Source organism: Eschrichtius robustus, chromosome 4 (assembly GCF_028021215.1).
Source record: "Eschrichtius robustus isolate mEscRob2 chromosome 4, mEscRob2.pri, whole genome shotgun sequence".
Taxonomy (NCBI): domain Eukaryota; kingdom Metazoa; phylum Chordata; class Mammalia; order Artiodactyla; family Eschrichtiidae; genus Eschrichtius; species Eschrichtius robustus.
The window spans coordinates 100,116,134-100,135,036 of NC_090827.1; the positions used below are offsets into that span (position 1 = coordinate 100,116,134).

The 18,903-nt window shown below is 45.3% G+C and overlaps 1 protein-coding gene across 6 annotated transcripts; it reads right to left on the bottom strand.

Moving 5' to 3' along the window:
* Positions 1-861: 861 nt before the first annotated feature.
* On the bottom strand, positions 862-13,336 carry SMIM20 (small integral membrane protein 20). Of its 6 annotated transcripts, none has more exons than XR_011073935.1 (4): positions 13,134-13,336; positions 12,595-12,649; positions 2,300-2,356; positions 1,498-1,541 (listed from the first exon to the last, which is right to left on the bottom strand). XR_011073935.1 is itself a non-coding variant. In XM_068543132.1 (3 exons), exons 1-3 carry the CDS (start codon positions 13,240-13,242, stop codon positions 1,504-1,506), a joined length of 204 nt encoding a protein of 67 aa, XP_068399233.1. In that variant the 5' UTR covers positions 13,243-13,336; the 3' UTR covers positions 862-1,503. The 6 variants fall into 6 exon arrangements, 4 of the variants coding, with proteins under 4 accessions (XP_068399233.1, XP_068399235.1, XP_068399234.1 ...); XR_011073934.1 differs by having other exon boundaries at positions 1,519-1,541; positions 12,595-12,670; XM_068543132.1 differs by lacking the exon at positions 12,595-12,649 and having other exon boundaries at positions 862-1,541.
* Between the last annotated feature and the right edge of the window lie 5,567 nt (positions 13,337-18,903).

An 18,903-nucleotide genomic window follows, 5' to 3' on the forward strand; every position in this document is an offset into this window, starting at 1 on the left:
CAGCTGAGCGGGACAGAAAGCCTCTTTATCTCTGCAAAGAGGTAGACCAAGGGTAGGGTCAAGGCCAGGACATAGGTCTCACTCAGGAGACTAAACTGAGTCTGTTCGAGCCGACAAACAGGCCATCGAGGCCCCAAAGTTCTTGTTTATGACACGCAGACACAGTCATTTCAGCCTGGATATCTTCCAAAGCAGAGGTATAGGCACTGGCCTCACTCACAGAGGAATCTCAATTAAGCACCCACAAGAGGCTTGACTCTTAAGTCACACAACCTTCTGGTGCCCCCTCCATGGAAAAGAGTGGTCAAATGTACCCCAAATGAGGCAGTTCTTTTATCGGGCTGTTAACTGTAAGTCAATTAAATGTTAGGGAATGCCTACCAAAAACGATGACTTTGGTTTTGGAACTATCAATCTTTTTTTTTGACAGTAATTAACATAATTATGCCAGTTGTCTGTTAAGCCATCTCCCAGTTCACAATAATAAAATTATGTCATCAGGCAGCTCATCTAAAAGACAGCATACAGTAATGTGCAAGGCACTCTGGGAAATCTAAAAATGAAAAAGATATGTCTTTCAAAAGCACATAATCTAGTAAGGGGCCAGACAGAGCAGTAGAGAAAGAAATTCGTATTCTCATGTTCATCTTTGCAGCACCTGGTGAGGTATCTGGTAGAGAATCACATTCAATAAATATTTGTCTCAACACATTTGCTATTTACCTTTAAGATTTTTACTTGTATACAATCTGACAAACACCAAACAGTCAAATACCTAGTCAAGTATAATCTAGTCAAATAATACTTCTGGGTATCATTTAATGCGCTTACGAAAAAGGATTTACAAAAAATCTTACACCATTGTGAAGGAAAAAGAAATCATTTTAATATACACATTTTCACTTAATTCAACATGATTTGTACTAGGCATGCATACCCATTTAGTTTGGTTTGCTTCATAGTTATTTATTTTTCAACATGCAGCAACCCTCCCAATGAGATAGTTGAGTTGAACTGTTTATTCTTAAAGAGTACAATGTACCTTGTCCTCAAAGAGTTTTATCAACTTTAACATTTTCAAAGAGCCCTATGAGGCTGCTCAATATGGTGGTTTTTCACTAAACTTCTTATTTGGAAGATGGCAAAACAGACTAGGATCTTCCCAAGTCTACTGGTTGCTTGTATTCATATCACAGCTCAGGTGGGTAAGAGGTAGAGACTGAATAATAAGTAGATCACCTCCAAATGCAGCTGGGTGAGAAAGCTTCATTTTTAGAAAGGAAACCAAATCATGAAAACCTTCGTAATGGTGTGATTTGTTTCAGGGTTCTTTTGATACTTAAGAAGGGAATTAATCCTGGTGCACAGTACTCTTCTTTACAGCCTTCTAGAGTTTTCTTCTCCAGCCATTGTTCTTTAGCCAGGTGATTTATTGTACTTGCTGCAGAACTGAAAGCATGAAGACTCTGTCTACTTTCATATTCAGAGGTGGTGATAGCCTTTTCATTTCCTGCCAAATGGATCCGACCACACTTTCAACCCTATAGAAAGAAACACGAATGAAAACAGGATTCGTTTTTAAATTTCCTACCACTTCCCTCAACCCCAAACAAATGACATCAGAATGAAGGTGTGCAATTTCCATGTAGTTGGAGTTAGTGCGGGCAAGCTGCCGGAACCTCAGAACAGGACGGCTGGGAAGCCAGGGCAGCTGACAAGAGACTTTTAAACGGCTCAGAAATTGCCCCACAGCAGGGAGGTATGTATCTGGCCTAGTTAAAAAATAAATGAATAAAAAAAAGACCGCTGCCACAGATTACAAGAGTTTTGGCTAATAAGCTAGAAACCTCTCATTCTCAGCCAACTTGGATCGTCTCAAAGTAACTAACCATTCAGCCATACAGGGAACTTTTGAGCTTCTGTATAAAGCAGAATCCTGCATCGATTAAAATAGCTCATAAGTAAACAGTATTTTCCCATGAGGGTGGTGTTTAAATAGGTGCTTGGTAAATATGTCTGCAAAACATCTACTTATGCTTCATAGCTAATTGCGCACTTGTTACACATTTATGCCCACTTATCAAATGCAGAAGAGAAACGTGCAAACTCGCAAAAACTCTTCTGGAGTGACATATTAAGAGGAAGTCTTGGGGTGGCAACCTCTAAAATGGCAACTGCTGGGAAATAACAGCACAATTACAATCTAGCCTCGAAGCAAAGATTTCTCCCGCTGCAAAGCACCACTCCCAACGACAACACACTAGTACACGTGAGCCTTTGTTTTGATTTTTACATTTACCTGGGGGCTGCACGTCTTCTTGGACAATACCAGCTCGATTTATGGCTTGTTCCTTCTCTGAGAAACACAACAGAAAAATTACTCATTAGAGAGGGGACTGCGGGGCAGGGCAGTGGAAATCTTTGTATCTACGTGGAACAACGACACGGGACAATTAGGAGACAATATATCTGAGTGCTATTAAATTCAGAGCTGCCATTGCCCAAAGCTTTTAGGTTACAGGAGTTAGATCCTAACAAACAAAAAGACTGGATATTTTCAGTGAAAGAAAGAAAGCCGTACTTCAGAAGAAAAGCTCCTAATGAACATCTTTTCTGGGTGATCTCAGCAGTTTGGAAAGGCAACAAAAACAACAGAAAAAGAACAATTTTGAAAGAACTGGTGGTGGTGGTGGGTGTGATATGAGGAGGGCAAGGCTGCTGAACTGCAGGAACAAGTACAATTCACGAGAAAACGATGCAGTTTAGGTGTCTAAAATGTACTCCACTGAGGGCCTAGACCCAGAGCTAAATATGCTATGTTTTTGATAGGAAATAGAGCAGAAAATTAATCTTTGAGTGGGTGGATTTGGTTTGGATAATTGAAGCTTCCCTAATTGACTGCAGGTGCTACGCCAATCAGTAAGCGCGTTTTAGCGACAGCAGCTTAGCCAGTCTCTTTGGAGATGTCCCACAGGCGAAGGCCAAGAGAAACTGGGCATTTTATGTCTGTGGGCTTCAAGCCCTCTGACACATCTTTCTAAGTGTTGTGGAATAAACCTAAGGCCTGTGAAAACAAAGACATTATTTTAAGTATCTTGAAAAACAAATGGTGGCTTTTCAGCAGAAAGACTTGCAGCCAAAGGATGTTTACTACTATATTATAGTAATTAAGTGTTGTAATCAAGCCTTTGTTTTTTAAAAAATTTTATTTATTTATTTATTTATTTATGGCTGTGTTGGGTCTTCGTTTCTGTGCAAGGGCTTTCTCTAGTTGCGGCGAGCGGGGGGCCACTCTTCATCGCAGTGCGCGGGCCTCTCACTGTCGCGGCCTCTCTTGTTGCGGAGCACAAGCTCCAGACGCGCAGGCTCAGTAGTTGTGGCTCACGGGCTTAGTTGCTCCGCGGCACATGGGATCTTCCCAGACCAGGGCCCAAACCGTGTCCCCTGCATTGGCAGGCAGATTCTCAACCACTACGCCACCAGGGAAGCCCCCAAGCCTTTGTTTTAATCAGGCTGACAGTGTTTCTTTAAATCCACGTTTAGCTCTTCTTTAATATTAGGCAGTTTTCTTTATTCTCATAAAGATACACAAGCATAAAGGTATAGGAAACAGGGCTTTTCCAAATCAAATATTCACTGAACTTGCTTCTCCGGTGCTGTGACCGAAAGTCAATCCTAAGTGACCTGTCTGAGAGTTTTATCAACGCTAAGTTTCGCTTTGGCACATAAAACACCGGGCAACAGGGATTATCTGAATCTTGACATCCAATTCTAAGCAAGACAGAGAAAACACAGCACAAGAAAGCTGCTTATACAGAATGGTCTGATGGCTCCACTGGGCCTCTCTGAAAAGTAGCAGGTAAACAACAACCAAGACCCTATGGACCAAGAGATGCCAAAAGAGTGGGTGACAATGGGACCTCTGAGGTGTCAGACTTTCTAAAATAACACAAAAGGCGATCTCATTTCCTAAGAAGTTAAATTCCTGTAGGACCGAGCCCTACCATGCTGTCACCATGTAAGTCTCCAAGTATGGATGTGTCTCAAACATGCTCTTAGAAAATGCCAACTAGTAAAAGACTACACTGTCATCAATCGTGCCAGGAACAAAAACAGATACCATTTTTCACACCTAAAAGGTCTATTCTCCAGTATCATGGAAGAAGGAAGAGATGAATTTTTAACACATGCTTGATTGCCAGAAAGCATTCTAGATGTCCAGGTTTGAGAGAATCAGACATCCTGGTGAACGGAACACATTCTCCAAGAGGCAGGTCCTGCAAAGCCAAAGAAGCTGGCAGACTGCCGAGCATCAAAGGAAGTTGACTTCTGGTGGCAAAAGAATGCCTAATTGTGTTCTCACCTCTTACAATGAAATGGAGAACCAAGTGAAAAGAATCCCTGTCTTCACACTTCCTTGCTAATTGCTAATGAGGTTGGAGAGAGGCCGAGGATTTATTTTAAATAGACCATAATCTCTTTATAATCCTTGTCCTTATGCAACCACCTCTTTTTTTGGCTTGGACCGGCAATTTAAACCGATTTGCAGAACGAGTTCCTACCAAGTGATAACCGGTATTAGCATCCTATCTACATCCCCTGGTTCTTTAATCCATTAATGTTTTATAAATACTCTAAGGCCAAAGCAGTCTTATATAAATTCATGATATGACACACTTTATTTGTGAATGCGAGATATGCTAAAGGGAAAACAAACTGGTCCCTCGGGACTGAGCAAGCACATCTTGATGAGGCTGACAGTAGGTTTCTGTTTTGCTATCATTAGAGAAACAGCAAATGTCTCTCAACCTCTGGAAAAAAGGGCAACACAGAAGTCAGGGGTTTAACTATGTGGGCAAATCAGGATAAGCTAATTACTGACCTTTTAGTAGTGAGCATGCTTCTATCAGGAGTGAAATGATTGAAACGCAAATATGCAGCATGGGGCCTGGAGCTTTGCGATGTCCCTTAGAAGTTCCCTCTCCAGTGTCTCAGCAAGCCCGACTCTGCCCCCTGGTGCTAAGGCAGGGAGCTGATTTGCAGTTGTTTTTTTTTTTTTAAAGTATTTGTTTTTATTTATTTATTTATGGCTGTGTTGGGTCTTCGTTTCTGTGTGAGGACTTTCTCTAGTTGTGGCAAGCAGGGGCCACTCTTCATCGCGATGCACGGGCCTCTCACTATCGCGGCCTCTCTTGTTGCGGAGCACAGGCTCCAGACGTGCAGGCTCAGTAATTGTGGCTCACAGGCCCAGCTGCTCCGCGGCACGTGGGATCTTCCCAGACCAGGGCTCGAACCCGTGTCCCCTGCATTGGCAGGCAGATTCTCAACCACTGCGCCACCAGGGAAGCCCTGATTCGCAGTTTTAATTGACGATCCTTAGCTCTACTCAAAGGGCCAAGGTATATTATTTAAAACTTAGTAATACATGCAGACGGGCTCATTTTTGTATGGTAGCAAAAGAATCTACCTCGTAATTTTTAAGTCTTTGAACATGAAACCTATCCTTATATTAAACGTCCATACTGTGAAATCTGTGTGACTTGCTACTTTATTTAACATTCACAGCAAATTGATACAGCATGCCCAAACGCCAGCCCCCTCAGTGGTCTTGTTACTGACTAGTTGAGGGTGCTCTTGGGGAGGACCAGCAGATAAAAACCTAAAAGCAGGTGCAGAATCTGACCTCGGGGCCCTACACGGTGAAACCACCACCTCGGGAACACCCCCTCCATCGCCTCCTGCCAATGAACAGTTAAAATAAAAGCAACTCACAACCTGAGGTAATTGGACAAATGTCAACATTTGAATATGGACTGTATATTACATAATAACATTGTGCCACTATTAAATTTCCTGGATTGGATAATTGTGATTATGTAAGAGAATGTCCTTGTGCTCAGAAAATACATGCTGAAGTGTTTAGGCATCAAAGCTCACAAGGTCTTCAACTCACTCTCAAATGGTTCAGCAAAATAGTAGTAATGATTATAATATATAATTATATATGTAATATAATTATATATGAACATATGCGTGTCCATATGTATGTATGCATGTATAGATGTGTAACATATATAGCGAGAGAAAGCAAATGTGGCAAAATGTTAACAACTGGTAAATCTAGGTGAAGGACATAAAGGGATTTATTGTACTATTCTTAGATCTTCTCTGTCGGTTTGGATTTTTTTTTTTAACAACAAAAATACACAACTGCAAAACAAGTACAAGGAAGTCCAACAGCACTGTGACTATTCCATGATGATTAATTCAAAGTCTCTTTTAAAAATAGCAAAAATAAAATAATACTTTTTCTAGTGCTCCCACTTTGCTGCAGTCTGACCTTGGGGTGATCCAGAACTAGATGTGTGTATTGGGGGTGAGTGTGAGCCAGCGGCTGAGGGGACCAAAGGGCCATTGGAAGCGTGGACTCCTTCCAATACCATGAACACTTTAGTTTCTCACCAGGGTGTGTGGTAGAATCCAGGCAGCTTTGTAAGGCCTGTTAGAAAATAAGACTTTAGTCTGTGCATTTCATTCGACTCTAAGGTGAAAGGAATAAAAAGCATATTCTGAGCACTTGCCATATAATCGGGAAAATGCCCTTCCAAGGTAAGAAGCATTTCTGAATCAAGTGATTTCTCGCAGGCCTGCTCTGACTCTGTACCACACACTTGAGTTGGGGGCGGAAGGGGAACGGGAGGAGAAGTGAGGTATCACAGCTCTCCCACGTAACCTTTGGCTTTACTGGCAGACACTCTCCCCTGTCCTAAAAGCAGGTGAAACAGGGCATCATTAAGCAGCAGACAAGGCTGGGGAGTTAGGGTCTAGTGTCTATCCAGCAATAAATGTGCTAACTGACCTTGGACAAGTCACCTAAATGAGGGGACTGAATGAACACAAGATTTCTGGCAAAACCCTATGATTTTACGTTTCTGCACATCTAACTAAAGTTAAAAATGAACAGGATCACAGAAAATGATCTTATTCTGTCTCATTTCACAGGTTGCCCTGAAATGCTGTTATTTTTTAAAGCCACATTCAGGATCACTGTCTGGTTCTAGGATGCAGAGACAAAAGGCAGACCAGGCTTCAAGTTACAGCGCCTGAATGTGTGCTATATGTATAGCTTCATGTATGCTTCCCTGAATGTGGGCTCTTCCCACGAACCATGCTGTGCCGATCGGCTGAAAGCTAATAAGCAACGTCTGGATTCCCTCCAGAAGCACAGCAGAACTGTCCCCATACTTCTGGTGTGGGACTGACAACTGCCAATGCCAACTGCCATCTCCCCAGTGCTCATTTCAGTACTCAGGTATCACGTGTGGAACTGACCTTGTATTCCCCCTAATACTTCGTAAAGTCTGGCTGAGTTAGTGAAAGAGCTAGAGATCACACTGAATGTCAAAATGAAATTCAATACAGCAGTCTTGTGATAATGGCCTGTCTGCTTTTAAATCATAGAAGATCCCCTTGGCTTTATTTTACCTAAGCAGCCTTGTGCCTCTTTTCTACTGCCTTGAGGCTTATTCCAGCAGGGGCCCTAGAGCCTCCCTCTCCCCATACCCAGGCCGGCCAGCATCAGTCAGGCTGGCCTAGATGAAGGGTCAGCAGTGTCTCGACACTTGGGCCCTACATGGCCTGGGCTCCTTGCTAGCCTCTGGCTCCCCTTCTCAAGGACTGGGTGTCTGCCCGGCCCTTCCAAGGACTGTGGGCTTCTCCTCGGTCTGCCCAGAATTCTGGGGACCATAAATGTATGAAGAATGCTCAGAAGAGAAACAGCCAACAAGAGAGGCTAAGGAGTGGATGAAAGACAGGAGCAAAAGCGCAAAGCCAGGAGTACTGGGGGAGGGGCAGTCACAAAGCCCAGGGAAGAGAGTGTCTCAAGGAGGGAGAGTCTGGCTGGGGCTTGTGCCTCTCACGCATAGTCACCTGACCTCCTGCGTCACAAAGAGAACAGAAGCCACAACAAACAGGAAGCATCTACAACCTCCCAACATCACACCTACATCTAGCGGTATCCACACCTGCCCTTCCTCCTCAGTTGCTGGAAGAGGTGTCCTGCCTTTGGTCCAAGTCTCCCTCCTCCATCTGATCTCAAGATCCCATGCCACTTCCTACTCTATGGATTGTCTTCTCTCTCCAGCAGTCTTCTTTGTCCAGAGGCTCTCTTGGCTCTCCCACTGCTCCCAGGCAAAACGAAAACACAACAGCCCCCTTGACCAGCTGCAAAATAATTCGTCATTCTCCTCTCCATACAGCTCAACATCTTTAAACAGTCAACCTAATGTACTATTTACTCTTCAATCCACTGCTATCTGCTTTCTGCCATCAAACCATTGAAAGCACTTCTAACAAAACAACCAATGAGCTTTACCTTCTTTTTGCTAAATCCAATGGATATTTTCACTTTTTATCTTTCTTACCGTCTTCAAGCAGCCTAGCCCTGCTGACCACACCCTTTTCATGAAGAGCTATCTTCTTGGGGCTTGTGACTGCAGCCTCTTCTGGTTTTAATCCTCTCGCTCTGGCCACTCCTTTGAGGGCCCTTCCTCCTCTGACCACTTGCTCTTCAGACGTTCAAATGCTAGTGTTCACCTGCATTCTGCCCTGGACCAGCTTGTCTTTTTCAATCTCTGAATACTGCCTGGGAGCCCCACCTACTGCAATGACTCTGCTTCCCATCCGATGTCAATGATGTGCCATCTCTAGCTCCAGCTCAGACCCTGTGGCTCAGCTCCCATCGCCTATAGGAAATCTCCAAGAGCACATCCAGGTACCTGAAACTCAATACATCCCAAACCGAACTAGCATGTCCTCTCGTCCTCCAAACAGACTTCCTGTATTTCATAATGCCTAGTACCATATCTCCTCAGCTGCTGGACCCAGAAAGCTGGGTATCAATCTCTTTCCTCTGCCTCCCTCACCCCTGAGCTAATCAGTCACAAATCCCTGTAGAGGATTTATTTCTTAAATCTGGCTCTGGAATTCAGTCCTTCTCCCCAGTCCCATAACCACCACCACTCTGGTTAAGGCTACAGTCACCTCTCCCTGAGGTCACAGGAAGCACAGCCTTCCCGTACCTGGCCTTCTTACCTCCAACCTTGACCCTCCCAGCCCCTCCGTCACACACAGTCAGAGATTCCTGGAAAGAGTGAATCAGATCACCTTGCACTCCGGATTAAAATTCTTCAATGATTTTCCACCGGCTGGACTCCGAGGAGAGCAGGGTTACTGAAGTATTTTGACTAAGCAAGTGAGAGGATCGAATTCAAAAAGCAAACAGCACAATAGACTTTTCGACAGCCACAATGGAAGACCTGCAGTTCTATACACTCTCTGACACACAAGAATGGATATTCCCAGTTACAAATTCTCACCAAAGAAACACAAAGATGTATTTCAGAATGAAGAAAACTGAAACTAGAAAGGTGTGAGATGAAAGAAGGATCAGTGAGTAAAGAATGAGGGTAAACAGAAACAATCAGTGACTGTATAAAACACTGATGGTACTAAGTGATCTGGGGAGTAATAAACACAAGGCAAGACGGGCGGTGTGTCTGGGACAGGAGCTAAGGCATTCTAAGGTCTTTGTATATTTCATAGGAGGTAAAGATACTGACTAACTTTAAACTGTCACCACAAAAGAAAAAGAGAATGTAAAACTTTCAAACGAGTAGAGGGGAAGAGAATTAAATAAAGAAGCCTTGAAGGCAGAAAAGGAGAAAAAAGGGAAGTAGAGAAACAGAAGAATAAATAGAAAACATAAGATAGGAAAAATAAATGTATATATATCAGTAAACATAAGTGAAAATGATCTCAATCCAACAGTTTAAAAAGATTATCAGATTGGATTTTTTAAAAACCCCAGTTTAGGCTGGTTATAAGAATTAAGGACAAATAAAGCTAAATATAAGAGTATATCTATATCTATATCTATATCTATATCTATATACATATAGATATACACACACACACACCAAGAAAACACTAACCAAAAGAAAGCTGGTAACTATGATAATATCAGATAAAACAGAGTTCGGGAGAAATATTAGGGGTAAAGAGGACTCATATAATAATAATTGAACCCCCCCCAGAATATTCTAGATTGTGTGCACAGAATAATATGGCCTCAAGATATCTAAGTAACAGAATTAAGAATGATCTGGAACCATCATATACAGAACTCTGTACTCCCAAACAAGAGAATATACATCATTCCCAGCACACAGTGAACATTTGCAAAAACTGACTTGTACCAAGTCACAAAGCAAATCTTGACCTATCAAAAAATCAAAATCATATAGTCTGAATTCTTTGACCACAAATGCAAAGAAGGTAGATCAGCAGCAACACACTAACCAGAAAGACCACAGTGGCTGCTGGGTAAAGAATGGGTGGTCCTGGGGACCAGTGGGGCAGGGAGAACGGCTCAGAGTGCAGGGAGTGGGTGGGGGACTAGACACGGGTGAGGACAGTGACATGAGAGAAGAGCTCTGACCGTCTTGTCCGGTCACATACATCCGGCACCTAACACAGTGCCTGAAACACAGTAATTGCTAAAATCCAGGTTTAAAAAAATGAAACGGAAGCTAACTAAATGCTAGCTGAATGCGCTGAAATGAACTGAAGCTCCGTCCTCACAGCGGGTCCCCATGACCCAGTCACGAATGCCTCACCTGGGTCGGTCCACCTGCTTAAATCTCCTTGTCGCACTTCCCTGCCCTTGTGGTTCCTTATTTTTGAAATGTTGTTATGGGATGCCTAGTGTACAAATATACTATGTGTTTCCACACCTGTTATCTCATTTAATTCACCCCAAAACATGTAAATTCAGTACTGCAAATTCCACTGTTACAGATGAGGAAACAGGCCAGGCTCAGAGAGGTTAAGTAACGCACCTTAAGGTCCTCCTCTAGTAAGGGATTTAGACCCTCATCTGACTTACTTCTCTCACCCTCTTAGAGAGGCAGTATGGTGCCGTGATGTAACGATTAAGGGCACTGGTGCAAATCCCAGATCTGCAACTCATCGGTTGTGGGTCCTTGTACAAGTTAACTGTTCCATACCTCAGTCTGTCCACATATAAAATGGGGATGATGGTCACACAGCAGCTACAATGAAGGGTTGTTATGAGCACCAAATGGATTGATATATAAGAAGTGCTTAGAAGAGTGTCAGACATATAATAAGCTTTCAATAAATATTAGCTATTTAGTATCATTACCTGTTTAAGGAATCAGTTATGACTCTCAGATAAGAGTGTCCAAATTAATTAAAACTGAACCAGGAAAGTGGGCAGGTGTTGACTGCCTTACAGTTAAAAATGCAGATATTGTAGCCACACACACTAAATGTTCACTTAAAAGGCTTAATCTGTCTGTCTCAAGGCGACTCAGACAACCATAGACTCCGGACTACCCCTATAAGACTGTTGTTGGGAGACACAGCGCAAACCCACACCCTGAGCATCTGACCCAGAGGAAGGTTTCTCAGCCTTGGCACCATGCGCATTTTGGGCTGGATAACTCTTTGTTAGGGGTGGCTGTCCTGTGCATTGCACTGTTTAGCAGCACCCCTGGCCTCTATGCACTAGATGCCAGTGGCACACTCACACTACCCCACCCCATGCCGCCCATTTTGTGACAAGCAAAAATGTCTCCAGATAGAACCAATTGTCCCTAGGGGGACAAAAATCATCCCCAGTTGAAAACCACTGCTCTAGTCTTCGTGACTGAAACTTTTCTAGTGGGATCCAAAGCAGACCCCCTTGTCCCAAGTTCAACTCTAGAGGCTGTCATAAAACAGCATGGGGCAAGGATGCAGTAAGGAGGGATAATGTAGATAGATTATGCAGGGCTTCACACAGCCCCATGTTCACCCTCACGCATGGTGCATGGAGATAGGCTGGAAGGCAGAATGCAGAGGCCATTTCAATCTTGGCTGATGAAAAGAAGCCACAAGGAAATCTGTGTACTTAAAACACTCTTAACTCAGAAACCAAATGTTGTAGCATTTGTAATGGGCAGAGCATTTACACGGAGCTTTCGCCTTCAAACCGCCAAGCTTTCAGCCTTCGCTAGTATTGTCAAGGGGCACAGTTGGCCCTCTTCCATCTTCAAGACGATTCAGGTTTCCTGGAAAACAAAATGAGCCTCTAATGCCTAATATTTTCTCTCTGACAGATGGTTTCAGACATATCAAAGTGCTAATCCTTGCTGAGGTATAGGTCTCAAGGAAGGAGAGCTTGGCTTTTAGAATGATAGGACTTGAATGATTAAGGAAGAAAATTACTCCCAGGATATTGGCCATTGTCATGTGAGCAACCAGCTTAAAATGAAGGAAGACAGCAGAATCTGGAAAAATATTTGAGGAGAAAGGAGAGGAAAAACTCAAAAACCCAGGTTAACAGTTTACGTTTGAAACATATCCACTCAGAGACATCTTTGGGAGTGGAAATGAAGTGCAATAAAAACACCTTCAAGCTCAGGATAATTAGGGTCCATCTCCCTCCCCTCAACATTATCATTCCCAGCTTCAGTGTCTGGAAGGTCTGGAAACAGAGGCGGGAGTAGGAATACTTGTCTTGCCACTTACTAGCTGTGTGTCCTGGGGCATGCTGAACAACCTCGCTGAGCCTCAGTTTCCCCATCTGTAAAACAGATAATAATACCTACCTCAAAGTGAGGGTGTGTAAATTAAATGGTCCAATGTGTGCCTAATGAGATACATAAAAAGACTTCAGTGAATATAACTATGAGTATGAACTACTATTTAGTGTCGACCTACTATGTGCAGATTGCTTTCACTACCACCTTTGAGTCTCACCGGAGGCTAGATGATTTTATTATACAAACAGATAACTACTAAAGGGGTTGCTGAGATTCTGAGAGGTTGAGTCACTTGTCCACTGTCACAAAGCTGCACACAGCAAGATTCGAACCTGGGTCTTCCTGACTGGCAAACCAAGCTCTGACCATGGCCCCACGTGGGGAAGGGAGGGGAGTTACTGAGGCCAGGCCACCGCGTGGGGTCAGAGGTCACTCTCAGTTACTAGGCCCAGGCCACCGCGTTGGGTCAGAGGTCACTCTCGGTTACTGGGCCCTGGCCACCGCGTGGGGTCAGAGGTCACTCACGGTAATCCTCCAGCCGCATTAGGGGCCGGAAGTAGATGGGGTAGAAGGCGGCGCCGATCAGGGAGATGAAGCCGCCGAAAATCAGCGCGGTGCGCAGGTTCGGGGTCATGGCTCCAGCCGGTGGCCGCCCTGACCCGCCGAGCAGCCCTCGCTCTCGGAAACACAGATCCCGCCGGCGGTATCGTGACCCCGCTCGGAAGAGGAGGAGTTGCTTTCGCTTCCGGGCCTTGGGGGCGGGGCTAGGAGGCGGGCCGGGGCCGGGGGCGGGGTGGGGTTGGAGGCAGGGGTGGGACCAAAGGCGGGGCCTAGGACTGGGTGGAGCTAGGGCAGGGTGGGGCGGGGCCAGGGACCCAGCGCACCGCCTCCCGGGCGCTCCCTGGCAGCGCGTAGCGCGGGGCGAGCGCGAGCCGCGGCTAGAGACTGGAGCTTTAATTGATTTCCTGTTCTGCCCCCGACCCCCCAGCCTGGTTTTTCTCTCAGCCGCTCCACCCACTCATCTTCTGACCTCGTTTACCACTCCCTCCTTTACCAACCACGTTTTTTCGTTCTTCCCCCATTGATTTGATTTTTGTGACTATACCAGGAGGTGGATGCTCTCTATGGCTCGTTGATTTAATCCTTGTATTTTTTACAGGTGAGGGAATCCTGGCTTGGCTGCGCGGATTTGGACAAGTCACTTGGCCTAAAGGGCGGTTTGAGGGGATTAGAGACAAAGGTGCAAATCGCCTGGCCCAGGATGGCCCGCAGGGGATTCTGAAATCGGAGCCACAGGGGCTTATGAACCACCTGGGAGGACGGTTTCAACATCCAAGCTACATCTGACTCTTGATTTTCCATGCCCTCCTCTCTCGTTCTTCCCTTTGCTGGATGTCAGGGTTACGAATGAGGATGGGGAGTAGAGATCAGCACAGGGCGGGGAGTCAGCAGCCAGTCCCACTGATGGGACCTTGGGGCTCTGCCTTGTGGCCTGAGGTGGGAGCCACTGAGGACAGACATCTGCTTCCTCTTCCTGAGATTGCCATCCTCCATGCTTCCAGGTGGGCTGCGCCGGCATATGACCCACCCAAGGGTACTGGGCAGCTGAGACTAAGATTCCTTGGGCCTTCATTCAGTCCTTTATTAAAAAGAATGATACCAGTGGCTGGGGGCTGCAGAGGAAAAAAGACCCCAGCACATCTTGACCCCAGCATCATTAGTTAGTCCAGAAAAGATCTACGATCTTTCAGAAATGGTGTAGAGGACACAGGTTTCCTCTTTCTTTGTAGTTTTGTAGTTGAGTCAAGCTATTTACTTCCGTAGTTCCAGAAGCATATAAACCAGGTGTTTGATCTGTCAGCAGATTTAGGGACTGTCTGCTATGCCCCAAACATCAGGCAAAGTGCTTTGGGGGACACAAAGATGAATAAGACGTGACCCTTGTTCTTCAGGATCCTGCTATATGGATGAAGAGACAGGACATGTACATAAAAAGATAACTAATGACCCAATGCCACCTGTTGCTGGTGAGTGATACGGTCCTGTGGGCTACCAAGTTCAGAGGAGGAAGACAGATGACTGTAGGGTGAGACAGCTGCTCCTCAGGCGCTTGCAGGAGCTTGTTAGGGGGAAGACAAAAGACTTCATAGGAGAGAGGGAAGCTGCAATGCATGCTTTATATCATGTGATATAAAAATCCCAGGTGTAGGGCACATTTGTTGTTTTAGCCACCCAGCATCCACTTCTCTTTCTGTTAATAGTACCCCAAATATCTTTTGGCAAACCACTCCTCTCCCAATCTGTGAGGTAAACTGGGGCTTCTCCCCCCAACCCCAGTCCTTACTCTTTCCCAGCTCTGGAGGTTAAGCATATAACTAGGCCTGACCAAGCTCCCTCACTCATCATGGGGATGGTAGGCACTGGACCCAGGCCTGATTGTCCAGGGTGGCTGCATCCAGATTGTCCAGCCTGGCCACATTACCTATGTTGAGCCAACCATAGTCTATCCCAGCTGCTGGGAGGCTGGATTTGAACTTGAAGGGATGAGACTCTGGAACTGCTGGGGACCATGGTTTAGAGACTGAAAATGAGGACAGCATAGCAGAAGGAGAGCTGAGAGATGGAGAGAAATCAGATGCTGACACTACATTTGAGCCCCTGAAGCCAACTGTGCCCCAAACTGGATTTCTCAGTAACATGAACCAGTAAAGTCTCCTCTTCACTGAAGCCAGTTTGAGTTGGGTTCTTTTTTTTTTTTTTAATAGATCTTTATTGGAGTATAACTGCTTCACAATACCATGTTAGTTTCTGTTGCACAACAAGGCAAATCAGCCATATGCATATACATGTCCTCATATCCCCTCCCTCTTGAGCCTCCCTCCCATCCTCCCTATCCCACCCCTCTAGGTCATGGCAAGGCACTGAGCCAATCTCCCTTGCTATGCGGCTGCTTCCCACCAGTCAACTATTTTACATTCGGTAGTGTATATATGTCGATGCTACTCTCACTTCGCCCTGCTTCCCCCTCCCACCCCATGTCCTCAAGTCCATTCTCTATGTCTACCTCTTTATTCCTGCCCTGCAACTAGGTTCATCAGTACCATCTTTTTTTTTTTTTTTTAGATTCCATATATATGCGTGAGCATACGGTATTTGTTTTTCTCTTTCTGACTTACTTCACTCTGTATGACAGACTCTATGTCCATCCACCTCACTACAAATAACTCAACTTCATTTCTTTTTACGGCTGAGTAATATTCCATTGTATATATGTGCCACATCCTCTTTATCCATTCATCTGTCGATGGACATTTAGGTTGGTTCCATGTCCTGGCTATTGTAAATAGTGCTGCAATGAACATTGTGGTGCATGACTCTTTTAAAACAGAAGGAATTCCACATGAAATCACCACAGGTGTGATTTCATTTGCTCTACATCTCCATGAGCTCCAAGTCAAGGATTACCCTATTATTTAGATCAGGTCACTGAGAGCAAGAGACCTCACACCAGTGGCTGAGCCAGGACCAGGACTGAGCTCTCATGATTCCTAATCGAATATGCTCCTCCATGACATCCTACTGTCTTTGCGAGCAAGCTTGGCAGATGGCTGGCTGAGCCCTATCCACAGAGCCTCTGAAAGCCAGTGTGGAGGGTGCCAGGGTGTCCTCATGAGGTACCAGCAGTGCCTCCAAGGCAGGGACAGGACCAATGTGGGACAGATGAGCCACCCCCTCTCCAAGGTGATGAGGGAAGTAACTGGTGGTTTCTCTGTCCCCTCATGCTGATCTAGAGGTTTTAGACTGGCCAGCAGCCAGCCTATAATCTATACAAATACACTAATCTGTACAAACAATATAGTCCATCTATAGCTTATTAGCATCATTATACCATCACTTGCCTGCCACTGAGTCCTATTAAATACAAGTTCATCTCTTTGATCACAATGTTCTTCCCCTTTCTAAGAATCCCACCGGCCTATAGATTCAATCAGCAAATACTTATTGTGTGCAGGCAAAGCACTGTGCTTGTTGATCAGGAACACAAAAAGGAAGCAGTCCACATTTGCGTATTTGACAAAGGTTCGCTGAGCCAGGCACTTCTCAGGTGCTGGTGGATGCAGCGGTGAATTAAGGAGAGAGTCTGCTGTCCTCATGGTGGTTACAGTCTGGCGGAGGGATAAGATACTGGCTGTGGATAGTAATTGCTTTGTGGACACTCAGCCTCCCCTAATAATAGCTCCTGGTTCCTTTCAGAGAATGACCTCTCATCTTGTCATTCTTGGTTGGACTGTAAATCCAGGGACCCTGTGCGTTCCTAGCAGTATTAATATCAAAGCTGTAGAAGACTTCCTTTGTGCCAGTCACTATCACAGGTTTACCCAGTTAGTACTCACCAATCCCCAAGGATAGGCATCCCCGTTTACAGAGGGGGAAGCTGGATCATTGCAAAAAGGACTACCTCAAGGTCGCATGGCTAGTAAGTGGCAGAGCCTGGATTCAAATCCGTGAGGCTCCAGAGACCCGCTCTTACCATCAGTCTAAACTGTCTTGCAAAGTTAGTGAGTTCATGTTGTCTGAGTATGGGTTCAATTCCACCCGGGTCCAATTGTTCTCTTTCTCCCAGAAATAAGAATCATGAGGATGGTGACACAAGGACAGAAAGCACTGTTGCAGTGGATTTCTTCCATTGCTAATGTTCTGGTAAGATTATTGCATATCTCCCGGTTGCCTGGGGTCCTGGAGCTTCCCTTGTTTTCCCGCCTTGCAGTCTGATTCTCGATTGTTCGTTGTATTCTTTCTGCAGGTCACCCCGTATGCTTCCAGTAAACTCCCTTTGGATTTCAGTTAGTCAGAGTCAGTTTCAGTTGCATGCCATTAGGAGCCCTAATAGATAAAGAAATTCCCACATTTACTTCCAACGCATGACATAGATGAAGGGCTTGGGGCTTCATAGCTGTGCTAATGTTTGTGAATGCCAAAGGAGTTTCGGGTCTGGGGAAGGTATTCATGCAAAGGGAGAGAGAGCTCAAGGGACGTAGGGAGACAGGATGCAAATCAAATATGTCAGGAGTCCTAGGGTGCATATTTTCATTTCAGTCACTGAGAGAAAAATTGCTTTGGGCTCCTATCCGGCACTTCCTCCTTCTTCCCTTGGATGTGAAGATTGAATGCTTGCGGGAAGCAGACCACCAGTGGTGTCTTGCAGAGTTCAGACAGACCTCAAAGTTAACCCGCTCTCTGATCTAAGCAAAATGTGATGAGGGTTTCCTGGGACAGCAGCTCCACTAATTGTGGCACTGCAGCCCAGCTGCTGTATTTTTAGCCTATTGTGGATTCCCAAGAAGTATCATTACCTTCTGCGGGAAAACAGACTAGAAGCTTGGGGTTTGGAGTGGGGCAAGATCTAATACAGGACCCTCTGGACCTGTACTTTTGAGAATATGAGAGTAAGCTGGGGAAATGCTTCCCTATTTTTCTTGGGCTCTGTGACTCTCTGAGTCCCTACCCATCTGTATAAATATTTCCAATTTAGATTACTTGTCAAGTTTTTCTTCTTTGATCTGTTTTTTACAGCTAAGAGATCTCCCCAAATGTCCATGTTGGCTTATCTCTTGCCACACCATCCACCCTACAGTCTTAACTGGTATCTTTATGATTTCCAGGTGTCTAGACCCAGACTTCCTGCTAAAGTCCAGCCTCGTGGGCCTGACGGCCATCTTCAGCTCCAAGACCCACTTGCTCCTGCTCCCTCCTCCTCATTTTCAAGGTCACTGGCTTGGTCTGAGGCTTCACCTGCTCACTTGGCCATGGCGGCCCAACCTGTCTTGCATGCGTCATCTTCTTCAGTCACTAACTGTCTCATTTGCAGGGCAGCCGAAGTTATTTTCTGAAACCATAGATCTGGTCAATCACTGCTCTTCTCAGAAGCCTTCAGTGTCTCTCTAAAGGATTAATTATTCATCCTGGACCCCACGCTCCGGTCAACAGGCCATTAAAGGCCACCGCTGCATCCATGGGCTTCTGCTGCGTGAAAGTAGTGCTCTATGTCTTGGTTGCCATGCTCTGTGCCCATGGCCATGGCTGATTGAATCAGCAGGGATGTAAGACCCAGAACATAGTCAAAGGCCCCAAATCTCTGCCTAAATGGGGAATGGGCTGACCCAGTCAGACTCTCTGCCTCTGGAATTTCAGCTGGAAGGTCAGGGAGAGTTGGGAGGTCGGCAGAGAGAGCAGAGGTTGGACAGATGCACAGAGGGAGGCGGTAGCAACGCGAGAGGAACTGTGAGTAAGCCAT

Excerpts from the sequence above, each read along its gene's own strand:
- SMIM20 (XM_068543132.1), bottom strand. The coding sequence starts at position 13,242 with ATGACCCCGAACCTGCGCACCGCGCTGATTTTCGGCGGCTTCATCTCC. Across the intron at positions 2,357-13,133 it reads AATGCGGCTGGAGGATTACC|AGAAGGAACAAGCCATAAAT; the intron begins GTGAGTGACCTC and ends TGTGTTTCTCAG. Across the intron at positions 1,542-2,299 it reads AGAAGACGTGCAGCCCCCAG|GGTTGAAAGTGTGGTCGGAT; the intron begins GTAAATGTAAAA and ends TTCTTTCTATAG.